General features: G+C 38.8%; 1 protein-coding gene across 13 annotated transcripts in view; it reads right to left on the reverse strand.

Annotated features, from left to right (window-relative positions):
* DMD (dystrophin) overlaps window positions 1–12,636 on the reverse strand; it is a 1,219,670-nt gene that overhangs the window by 70,782 nt on the left and 1,136,252 nt on the right. For all 13 annotated transcript variants that reach the window (XM_061999893.1, XM_061999885.1, XM_061999868.1 and 10 more), the window contains one exon: window positions 8,379–8,440. In XM_061999893.1, the coding sequence (XP_061855877.1) occupies window positions 8,379–8,440 (62 nt within the window). The remainder of the gene's footprint in view (window positions 1–8,378; window positions 8,441–12,636) is intronic.

The following is a 12,636-nucleotide window of genomic DNA, read 5'->3' on the forward strand; positions in this document are numbered from 1 at the left end:
CTCCAAAGCTTTTATCATCTCCAAGCAGGTTGGAGAGCTCAGCATACCCTGTAAGCTTTCCTCCAGCCCTCTCCTCCCACTCCTAGAAAATATGCACTGTCTTATCATCCAAGTGAGGTGGTCAGAGAGCTGGAAAGCCCCTGAAGTATGTGAAACTTTTGCTAGTTATTTAATGATATTCCCCATCCTCGTTGCTCAGAAGGTAACTTTCAAGCTTTGAACAGAAAATGTAAATGCTCAAAAGCATAATTTGTTTGTGGTCTGAAACAACTACACAGTGGAAGAGGTCACAGGGCCTCTGGAAAGCAACAGACTGAGGAAAAGATTACACGGGAGTATTTGATAACACTCCTATTTACATCCCAGAGTAAAGAGAAATCATGGTTTTCCTGTCACTCGGTCTTGAACAACTTTTATGTTTCGGGAAATAAAAACCTTCCTAGGGGAAAAGACTTAAGATTACAGTACAGAAGACATATAAGAGAGGGCAGGTGCTTACAGCCGACACCTTCACACTAACAAACAATTCCCATCAACAAAACAGCAAGATCTCCCTATGATCTTCCTAAGCTTCTGTCACAGCCCTCCCTGCTGCTGAGGCAAAATGAGTTCCAAGTGCTAAAGCATCAATGACTCTTAAAAATTAGGAAACCTTCTTTCACTGCTTTTTTATTTTTGTTATAGACGTGACAAGCAGCTCCCTTTGCATCATGGCAACTAATGCACCAGGGAAAGGGTTATCTAGAAAAGTGACTTCCTCCATTTCCATCATGTGACTACAACATGTATAAACATGTTCATATTCTTATGTTCATCCATATTAATATGAATAACACCAAAAAAGAACTAGCACAATTATTAGACATGATGGAGAGGACTTCAGACTGCTGATAGCAATAACTCAAATCAGAAACATTATGGAAAGACGATCAGATAATTAAATACTATACTTTCCCACATAATTCTGCATGTTGAGAGATATCTCAAAATGTAAGGGTTATGCTCTTCCTCAAAGGAACTAAGACAGCTTATTGACACATTTTCCAATGTGTATGTCTACATTATTGTAGAAGCAGCTGTAATTACACATAGCAGATCCTTTTGACAGTAGATAACCAAGGGAAAAAAACAATCATCTGAGAAGTGGTCAGTGATTCATATAAAAAATTCAAGCCGTCTGCTGAAATGTCCCACTGACTACTGACACAAGATCAACAAATAAGATGTAGATGATTTTTTTAAATCCTCTCATGCTAAACTACACATTTTACATTGGGATATGAATATTATTTTAGGAGAAAAAGCAGATCCCCATATTCCCGAGTCTTACTACACAGAGTAAGTTGGTAGGCAACTAAAAGTAAGAAAAAAATTAAACAACAGTAAGATTTTAGAAGAACCTAATTAACAAAAGTTTTAGCATACAGCATGGAAGGATGTTAATTTTTACTCTTAAGTAGTCATACCCATAACCCAGACACCAGGTTTTAAGTAACGTGTTGTAACTTAACTGCTTGCCATGGTGGTTCTTTAACAGACTAACCCCGCTACTAAGTGCTAAGAGCACTGAATGACTGGGATGTTTCATTTGATAATGTACTGTCCTTCTATGACAGATGAGTCTCACCTAATGTTTAAAAGGGATAAAGAGACCAGACTACCTCCTGTCAAAGTTTGCTTTTATAATTTGTTTCTCTCACACACAATGCAATCTGAGGGCATCCCAAGAAGTTCTACCTGAACACTATCTTGTTATCTTGTTTTTTACTTTAAAGAGGGTTACTTGTTTATATGTTTGCAAATATTACTATAATTTCTTTTAATTAATGAGGACAAAACATAGTCATTTCACTTGATTTTACGGACAGAAATTTTCTCACTCTCTGGACACCGTCAAACTGAAAAGAGCAGCTTACATGCTTCGGATGATAACTATCTCCAGAGTAAAATCTGGCAAGTTAACAACTAACTTCTTTTAAAAAAAAAACCAAACAGATCTCATCTGGTCAAATCCTCATCTTCATTTGCTAAGATTTACAAATTTAGGTTCTGTTTGGGGTTTTTTTAGCTTTGCTTATTTGCAAGGAAAAAAAATGTGAACCTAAAGTCATATACCTCAGAACCCTCAAGTCTTAACCATAGCTTGTGATATGCTCATGCAGCCTGTTGGTAAATACACTTTCTGCAGTGGATAAACTGTTCGGGGAATTACAAGTCACTATTGTTTCCAGCAATACCTACCTAACAGAGGTTAAAAACTGCTTACTGTACAGTCCTGAATAGACCGTAATTCCAGTGCCAGCCACTAGCTTTCACATTTCATCAGACATTAATGGCATTCTCAATTTTTCAAGAAGCTTCATCTCACATTGATTCAATCCAGCTGTGATTCCCTAACTGGCTGGTAAGAATGCTGAGTTTCTTCACGCTGCCCAGAAACCTGTATATAAATCTTTTAAAGATGCCCTACAGTGACATATATTGCCTCTTTAGGAATTGTAATTTAAAAATGCAAATGAGACAAATGCACAAAGGAAAGAAATTAATCAAGTCACACTGCTTAATATTAGTTCAGTCTCAGCCATTGACTCTTTTATTATAACAATAATTAATGCTATCATCTGCCTTGCTTTGAAAATAAATAACAGTAAACAGTGTTATTATACACAGACACAACAGCTTAACCACTCTCCATGAAACAACACAGCACACTGTACCAGACCTATCCTACTAAACCTGATAGTGTCTCCTGCAAATCAGTAAGTGGGAGGTATCTGGGGCATCAAAATGCTACCGATTTCATCTAGACCAAGTGGATGAACACCACAGCACGTGTCAGCATCCTGACAACCAGACCAATTGAAATGACCTTTGGGAATTTACTTTTAGCATGTAGCAGCTTTTTGTCAGCCTGCAAACCTAGAAGTTTAAGAAAGGATATGATGTATGCCTGGGTCACACCCCATTATGGGATTAGGGTATGAGTAGAGCTTGAAGTCAGAAATCCTTCATGCATGCTAGATGAGAAGTGGTCATGGAAAATCCTAAAATAAATAAATAGCATACAGTTTCAAAAATATTAATCACAGGTGTCCATTTGCAAATCAAGAGTGCAATGCTCTTGAGTAAAATATTAACAAAACATTACTTTGCTTTTTCTGTAATAATCTTCCTTCACTGTACAACATCTAGGGTTTCATTTTCAAGGGATGCAAGGTTAACTTCTACCACCTAGCTTTACTTCTCTGCCATAGTTATGTTTACTGTCTGTTAGATGTATGTCTACAGAGGATGTAACCACACAGTTAGAAAGTAGGTCTGACTACTCTCCAAGGTTGGAAGAATACAACCAATTCTATTTTCTGAAGTTATAAGTTTCATAATTTAGTTTTATTTTGTTAGCTTCAGAAGAACACCAGTGAATAAGCAATCTTTAAAGAAAGGCCATTTGTACCATCTCACTGGATTTCAGTAGAAATCAAACAACTGATGTGGGTAATAGGCACATCTTACTAGTACAAACATGGATAACAGCTGACTACAAATAAAATCTCATATTAAATACATGGTTTAGTAGTTTGTATTAAAAACTATTATAGTAGAGTTAGGCAGTTTAGTCTCTCCAGGTGGCATTTTGGAAGGACAAATCAAAACACAAAAGAAAGTTTATCCATCTTAGTCATTCAGAGTTGGAAGCTCACATATGGCACAAGAGCAGCTAGCCACAAGATCAACACAGCAGCTGCTGCTGAAAGCCCAGTGGAGGCTCAGAGGCACCTTCCAGCATTCTCCCACCTTGTGTTAAGTAACTTTGACATTTCTTCCACATATTCCACAGAGAACTACCCCCTCGCTCCTCCAAATTAAATGGTATGCTGTCTCCAGCGCAGTGCAGTCTGCAAGGGGGAGGGTGTTGTCTTGCCTTGGTGAATTAGAAGAGCTAAACAAACGCACACAGCAACACTTCTGACTGCATCCTGCTACTGTAATTACTGTTCACAGTGACACTAATGCACCTTGAGGAGACTCCTACTGACATTACATGGGAAGGCTGGAGGAGGAGAATGCTAACAGTATGGCACGACAGGCCAAATTCTCCTGGGCCACCACTTCAAATGCTAGAGTCATTTTCAGCTTAAAGGCAAAATACTATCATTCTGAGCTAAGCTGCCTGCCGTTAAATGTTCACTCTCAGATGATAATCCGAAAAAAAAAGTTACGCAAACCCAGATCACTTTGATTTCTGTTCTTCCCATCTCCTCTCACCCAAAGGTCCTTGAACTCTCCATGACAACAAAGTAACACACATTCTCATTCCAGTGATGCCTTGAAGGCACCATGAAGGACAAGAAAATTTGTAAGGGGGGAGTGTAAGAGAACAGTGTAAAAAAGCAGATCTGCTGCAGGGGAACAGCTTTTGGAAAGAAAAGCAGGCAGGAGTGGTCCTTGGCAATCTGAAGACTTTCAGAAGAAAGTTGGAAGAAAATTGGAGTGGTTTGTAATGGTGTAAATGAAACCCAGGGGATGTCTGTCAGACTCTGAACCTTTGAGACTCTCCTATCACTGATCTTTACTACCTTTCCTATTTGAGAATTTACTGTTTCCTCTTACTTTATATAATTTCTTCTTAATTGATGTATACCAACATCAACTAGATACTTTGAATGATTAAGCTAAGATCATTGTTGCAACCACCTATTGCCACCTTGACCATTAAGCAACAGCTAAGTAATTTAGTACCGATGGCTTATCATGTAACTTAAAGTAGTCATCACTTTAAATGAAGAGTAAAAATTACAGAATCACACAGAATCATGGAATCTTAAGGGCTGGAAGAGACCTTGAAAGATCATCTAGTCCACTCCTTGCTCACTTTGAATCAGAAAAAGACATTTCATTAAAACTGTTTAAACTGTTGTTAAAATAATGAGGAGGACCAGTGGAGAGCCAATACAGAATCAGAGAATGGTAGGGGTTGGAAGGGACCTTTAGAGATCATCTAGTCCAACCCCCCTGCAGAAGCAGGTTCACCTAGATCAGGTCGCATAGGAACATGTCCAGGCTGTTCTTGAAGACCTCCAAGGAAGGAGCCTCCACAACGCCTTTGGGCAGCCTGTTCCACTGCTCCGTCACCCTCACAGTGAAATAGTTTTTTTGTATGTTTAAGTGGAACTTTTTGTGTTCCAGCTTCATCCCATTAACCCTTGTCCTGTTGCTAGCTACAATGTAAGGAAAAGCTTTTGGTAAAAGAAAAATCATTTACAAATTTCTGATAGACATATTAAATATAAAATAAAATATTTTACAGTTATTACTAGTAACTTTATAGATGGTCATGTTTCAAGAAATGATCTCAAAGAGAATTTGAGAACAATTCCTTCATGGGTAGGTTACTTTATAATTTCTTCTGATGGGTTTCTTTTGCTTTCTCTGATGCAGTTTGTATTGAAGATAGGATACAGGACTTCCTGGACCAACAATCTGATCAGGCACAAAAGCGTACACAACTAGTTCCTACATTCTTTTATTACTACCAAATAGCGTTCCCAAGAAATCTGGCTTTATTTTTACAAATACCCAAAACTCTAAAAAAGAAAGCTGAGGCTAGTAAGTTTCAAACTTGGAGTTCACACATTTTAGAAAAATGTAAAAGCAGAAATTTGTAGATGTGTCAATTAGATATGTGACGAATAAAACTGATATTACTCCTTTTTTTTTTCCCTAACAGAAGTTTCTTTTGTGTCTCAGATATAGGCAGGTGAAAAACATTACCTTGTGCCAAGCTTCATCATCTTCATTCACTTCATCAAAAAATTAAGCTTTCAGCAATTTCTAAGAATTTAAACTTGACATAAGGATCCCCTCACGAATTATGATACACTGGCACCAACTGAAGTGTGCTAAATTTCCAGAAAGGCAACACATCAGTCAGTACTTAGGATGTACAGAGAGATTACGTCCTATAGCTCAATTGTTCTCTACAGGCTAAGCGTGGGAGTTGGAAAATGGAAATGAAAACTCTTGACAGCATTGTTGTGCTTGGTCACACTTATTTTCATTTACCTGGACTGCAAAATTCATGTTTTCTACCAGAGGTTCAAAATGCACTAAACACTAACCTCTTTACACGCTTCTTCATAAGAATGAGAAGCAAAATTTGGATCCTGATATGGGAAAAATAATAGGATCTAATGAGTATGCAATACAGGACTAACTTTAGTAATATTTTCTCAGATGAAATATTACTGAACAGTCTGAAAAGACTTCAAACATCCTATTATTACCATTTTGACCTGAGGCAAAGCAAAGCACTGAAAATACTTCAAGAGTTCTGTTCAAGACTAAACGAGTTATGCGTGTATTATGCAATTTGTATGAGAGTTAGGCAATGATGAATACACCACATTAAAAAATAAAATAAAATAAATTGGTAGGTTATTTAGTAGCACTTTTATCAAATCTTCACCCCATGTGGCAGTGCACAAAGAATCACCTTGTCTAATCTGTTTTGTACACATATATGAACACCCAGATTTACTAATTTAAAAAATATACGTCATGCATCTTCTGTTAAAATCAGCATCATTTCCATATTAATAAGCATTTAGTCTCAACCCCAAAAGACATAAAATGAGCCAGAACGAGGACTGCTCTTTTGGATACTACTTGCTCCTGCAAAGGAAAATGGTAGGATTTTATAAGAAAGAAAAAGAAACAAAATCTACCTCAAAATGTTCCTTCTTTGGGCAGTGTGAAATAAAGATATCTTTAACTCTTGACATTTGAATGACACCCATAGTAACAAAACTCAGTTAAATTAAATGCAAACCGACTTCAGCGGTCACACATCTTTTGAACTGTACCTGAACTCATCAAGACACTTTTCTCCCTTATATATAGTTACCTCTTCACTTCTTGATATTCAAGAGCACTCTTGCCAAAACAGGGAAATAACCTGAAGAAATGATGTTGCAACCAGACTTCAGGTCTGACCAACAACAGTATCAGAAATATCATGCAGTCTGGATCAAAGGCTGCTATGGAGTCAGAGCATGGTTCAATTAATAATGAACTGTTTGAACATCTACTTTTATTAAAAGGATGTCTGCATGTGCAATTACTATTCCTCCTGAAACTTTTAAATCACTCATTTTAAGAGTAGAAATACAAATGAGACAAACAGAGCAACACGTTATAATTAAACTGCAAGTCAGTACTTGTCTGCTTCTTGCATTTCGTTAGCCTGAAGTTACACATCTTCCATCCTTTTCAACATACAGAGCTATATTCTGGTTATTTCTTTTTAAAGTCTTCCATAATGCTAATACTGTAAGAAGAAAAATCTTCACACTATTTCGTTCCAGTTTATCATATTACTTTCTGAAAGTATTTTAGGTATGCCTTTAACTACAGTGCACTGTAGAGGTACCTGAATTAGCTTCAAATAGATTATGCTGGCATAATTACACTGTTTTCTGCAGCTAAACTAGAGTTTATTGGGAGATAATTTAAGCTATTTTTCATCATGGTAAATAAGCCTGCACTGGATGCTAGATTTGACTGCCCTAGTGCTCAAGCTGGCTGGCTTACATACATGTGCTGTACAGACATAAACTCCTTTGTGAATGCAGCATATCCACAGATATTTCTTTTAGAGAAATAGCTTAATTCTTATTATACCCTGTATTATTTATTAACAGAACCATTAAAAGCAAAGAGCTGTTAAATGATCTGCCAAGCAGCCTATACTAGAGCATGGATTGACCTATTTTATCTCGTAGATGTGCTTCTGTTAATAAAATCCAAAGCTGCTAAAAAATAAAAAAATCCTTTCACCAGGGAGGCACATCTGAAGTCATAATAAGCATGCAATTTGGGTATTCAAAATGACATCATGACAGCTGCCATGCCTTCCAAGTATTGAAAGTGCTTTAAAAATAAAGCAGTGGTAACGCAGTTTGGCAAATTGCTTCAATTGGCTTCCTACCATCCAAAAGTCAACATTAACAGCAGCTTGGTTTGATTTTTTTTTCATCTGCCTTTTGTAAAGCAGATTAGGCAGTGAAAAGATTCAGGATTTTTTTTTCCTTTTTTTTTTAAATTTCAGTTCCACACTTTCAGTAAGAGTTTGCAACAATGCATCCAAATTACTTCGCAAAGCCAGTGCACATTCCAAATGTGCTAATTGAAATACTATTTTTTCCACTGCGTGTTTGAAATGTGTTATTATGCCTCACAAATTTCCATTGCAGAAAATTTTAGCCTCGACAAAAAGCGCTGCCTCTCACTTCCACTTCATTTTAGTTTTTACTACTTCTGAAAGTCTTTGCCTTTGATTGGAAAAAAGAAAAAACCTTAAACTGGCAGAAATGTCTTACCTAAGGACTGGTAAAGCTCAGTCATCTTGGGATGATCCCAGCAGGTCGTTTGGGTCTCATGGCTACAACACAAAAGACAAAAGTTAGTAGAGTATAATTGCTCTCTCCATGGAACACTGAGTGATTCAGGTTGCACAGCAGAGTATGGTGCCAGACCACCACCTACAGCTTGAGCTGCTCGGGCAGAACGTCTCAGCAGTGCTGGGCATGTCTTCCTTTAACATCAGGCACTAACATGGCGAGCTTTACACTTTAGACATGAACTCAAGAACCAAAACATAAAGGTAGTGCTAACATTAAAGAGACAGCAAGCATTCATCCAGACATGCGATAGTGTTTTGAAGAATTTGTTAGCATACCAATCAACTTTTTTAACTAGAGAAGTTTAAAAGGGCTTAGTTCTTAACAGCATTTGCAAAACTTCTCCCCAGATACTGAGATCTATAGTATTTTTGACCTGCTTCCCCTTGCATGCTCTTTCCACACTTTCCCACGTAGGTACAGAGCTACTCAATGCAGCACCTGCAATCTTTCCTTTTGGTCTAAACAGCTGTACTAAAATCGCCACACAGCAGCCCACTGACTCACCACCAGCTTACACCACTTTGTAAGCCAATGCATTCCACCTTCCCCACTCGCCCAACCCATATATTGATCATCTCTTTTTAGTGAAGACTATTGCTGCTCCTCATGTTGTCTGGGACTCCCAGGCCTTTTCCCATGCCCTGGAGTTGCCTGTGCAGTGTCAGGCAGCAGAGCTGCTGGGAAGCCTGGGAAAAGCTGAAGTGGGGTTATGAAACGCTGCAGTATGACTAGAATGTAAATTGGACAGTCTCTGCATTGAGGCTAGCAATCTTCAGCTTTGCAAGAACGCAACACATTGGCAACAACACAACATGTTGCCAAAAGGCATGCAGGGTGAGAAAGTCAACAAAGTGTTAGCCAGTTTAGTAGCACCTCCTGTCTCCTAAGGTTACACTTCTAATTTTTTTAATGACAGCATATATAAAGTCACCATATTGCCACTGACATCTTAGAGACTCTCCTTATCCATCCCTGTAACCAATACAGTCTTGTTCACACAGAATTCAGCTACATTAAAAGATAACCATGAGTACTCAAAAAAAAAAGTCGGAAAGTGTACGTAGCACACAGTTGCTTGCAATCACATTTGCAATTTCTGTGCTAAACAATCAGACACCCTGCTTCCAACATGTACATATCATTTGGGAGAAGACATATGAGCTGTGGAGCACCCAGAGTAGACACCTTCCAGCTGTACGACACTAAGCCGTAACCCAGTCAGCAGACTGAAGGCACCTGTACACCCAACTGTGCACTGGAAGGCCAAGACGATGAGGTTGCCTTAGAGAACAAGTGGTTGGTCCTTGAATTCTCTTTCTGAGGCAGCAACCTTCTCAAGTACATCTTTACCCTTTACAGGCTAGGAAGGAGTAAAATTTTCAGTGAGTCATTTCAACACCATCCTTCTTCAAGGCAAAAAAGAAAATCATGGTATGTTTTCTTAGTATGATTTAACTTTGGTCTTAAAAGTTGGGCTACTTATTTGATCCATGTGAATACTGGCCCAGTAACCTCTATATATTCATATAATAACCTCTATATAATATTTCAAGACTTTCCTCTATAACTGCAGGAAGGGATGAAAGGGATCATGAGCACTAAGCAGAAGGGAAAAAATGCTGCCATAGCACTGCCCTAGTTGAGCCCAGGCTTTTCACCAACCTCTGCATCCCTCCCCCTTCTCAATTCCTGTGGTGGCTGAAGGCAGTGAAAGAGGGAGGAGGACATTAGAAGAGAAGAAGCAGTCTTTTTTCTGGTAAAAAAAATATGAGTCCTGTAAAGGGAGGTGGCTGCAACCAGATTCGGAAATCTCAGCCTGGTCTGGTTTTTAGTGTTTTTTTTTTTATTTTTCAAATGCAGAAACTGGGTGGCTTCAAAAGAAAACCTACAGATCTGAGCCACTTGTGCCTGAACTCCTGCATTTCCTACCACACTTGGTTACGAGCAGGTTCTGCAGAGAAAATGTAGCACCAGTAGCTTTTAGCACACCCAGGAACACAGTACATTTTTGAAGAAACAGGAACAGGTTTGTTTACACATTGTGTCCCTAAAAACTTGGCTACCTGAAGTGTCTGCTTATACAACAGCAGCCCATGGGAAAAGAAGAAAGGAACACTCATTGTAGAAGAATCTTGTAGCCAGACATGTCATGATTCAGGTGAATGGACTGCAAACCCAAATAAACACTCAAGCTCACAGATCTGGGACTGAAGTTTGTTTGCATGCCATGTCAGTCCCAGATCAAGAGCTCCCCAAGCATGAGCCTGGCCATCCTAGCTTGCTTCCCCATGGGCAGATAGCTCCAGAATTGCTGGACATTTGAACAGGAACTGTACCATGGTCTGTATGCCAAAATGTAGTAAAAAATGAGAAAAAAAAACCAAAAAAACCCCTTAGGTATGTATTTACTAGAAACCTCTGTAAATAATCTGCCTGACATTCCCTATGAAATCAGTCTGGTTGTCCCAGATTGTATGGATAAACTAGACCACTTCAGACTCCGTAGCTGTTAACCTGGCAGTCTTCAAAGGCACCAAATCTCCATTAAAATATTTAAAAGCCATCAGATAGCCTGACAAAGGTGTATTTATAAAGGATTACAGCATCTCATGTCTGTGTTGGATAGAAGAACAAAGGGATAATCTTGGATGTAGAAAAACTATTATAGTTAATCACTAATCAACATTACATGGATGATTAATTTATTCATTTTTTTACAGTAAGGCCTAAACATGTATCAGTGAATTTAGCGTGTATGGTTTAAGCTTATGGCATTTACTAATCCTGGAAACAGAAAACTGCTTTTCCTAGGACCTTGTAAATAAAATTTCCATTTCCAAAGAAACATTGGCCTCCAACTGTTTTCAGATAATTTTAATACCAGTAGCTCCAAATCACTACCCAGTGTGCTTTTCTTTTATGGTATAAGATTAATTTTCTTGAAGACATACATCTTGAAGACGTAAGGAATGATTTTATTTGCTTCATCTACAAGTGACAAAGACTGAATTTGCAGAGCAGGTACATTTCCTCTCTTTTCCCTCTCATTTGCTTTATTTATAAACTTAGTTGCAACCCCTTCCTTTAGGCTATATAAGTCGAGTCAGTAGAGACCCTAACTACTGCCCTGCCACCTTCCCAGCAGTGCCTGCTGATAGGGCAGAATGCCCCACAGCTGTCTTTTACAGTCATGCTCAGCAACTCAGCAGAGATTACTCAACCTCATACCCTGTAGCAGACCTAGTGAGGGGGCTGGCCAGCCATCACTACACCTCTGTGCTCATGCAAGAAAAAGCCAGAGTTTTAAAGGGAACTGAGCCTTGGTCACTGTAATTTCTGCTGAGGTTGAGTGCCCATACCAAACCAGGGCGGATCTTGCTGGTACTTTACATGCAGAACATAAGGCTGCAGCTATTTTACTCCAGCTAAAAAGGCTTTTGCCTCTCAATCGAATGTTTTCAGCTAGGAAAGTTATCAACTATTTTGCACACCAGGGCAGCTCCAAGAAAGGTTAGATTCCATCGAGGCTATTCTTCATAAGCCTCTTTGCCATTTTGAAAGGCCATTTAATTGTGAGCTTTGGGGTTGGACCAGTGGGGGAGGATTTGTGTGTATGCCCTTATTGTGAACACCGTCTGAAGTAAAATGCCAGCTCAGCAGTTTCAGGCAGCCTCAACCACACTTGGGAATGTTGTAGCATCCTTAATAGATCTGCAGCAAAGCGTTTGCCAGAGTTTCAAACTCCGGTGAACAAGGCCCTTTACAGCTTGCAAATCAGAAAGACGTGAGAAGTGTAGCATGAGTCCTCTTGGTTAGCAGCAGCTAAAGCATGGTGATATAGGAAGTGCAGAAATAAGTACTTTTCCAACAAACCATCAACGTAGAAAGGCAACAATACACATGACCAGTCGTTTTGCAATACTGCACAAACTCAGAAGATAATTTTTTTTCAATTTGGCTCTACATTTAGGCCAACGAAATGGATGGCTAGCTTTTAAGTCATGGGCATTCTGCAACAAACGAAAACATAAGTGGGCTCATGTGGCATTATTTTCTTTTTTCTCACCTGATCCAAGCTGCAAAGGTGGAAAGGAAATTAAAACCAGGCCTGAAAAGGAGAAGAGCAGCAAAGGATAATGGTGATATCTAGGCACTGGTGTGACTGGCACACTAA

Source organism: Colius striatus, chromosome 1, assembly GCF_028858725.1.
Source record: "Colius striatus isolate bColStr4 chromosome 1, bColStr4.1.hap1, whole genome shotgun sequence".
NCBI classification, from domain to species: Eukaryota; Metazoa; Chordata; class Aves; order Coliiformes; family Coliidae; genus Colius; species Colius striatus.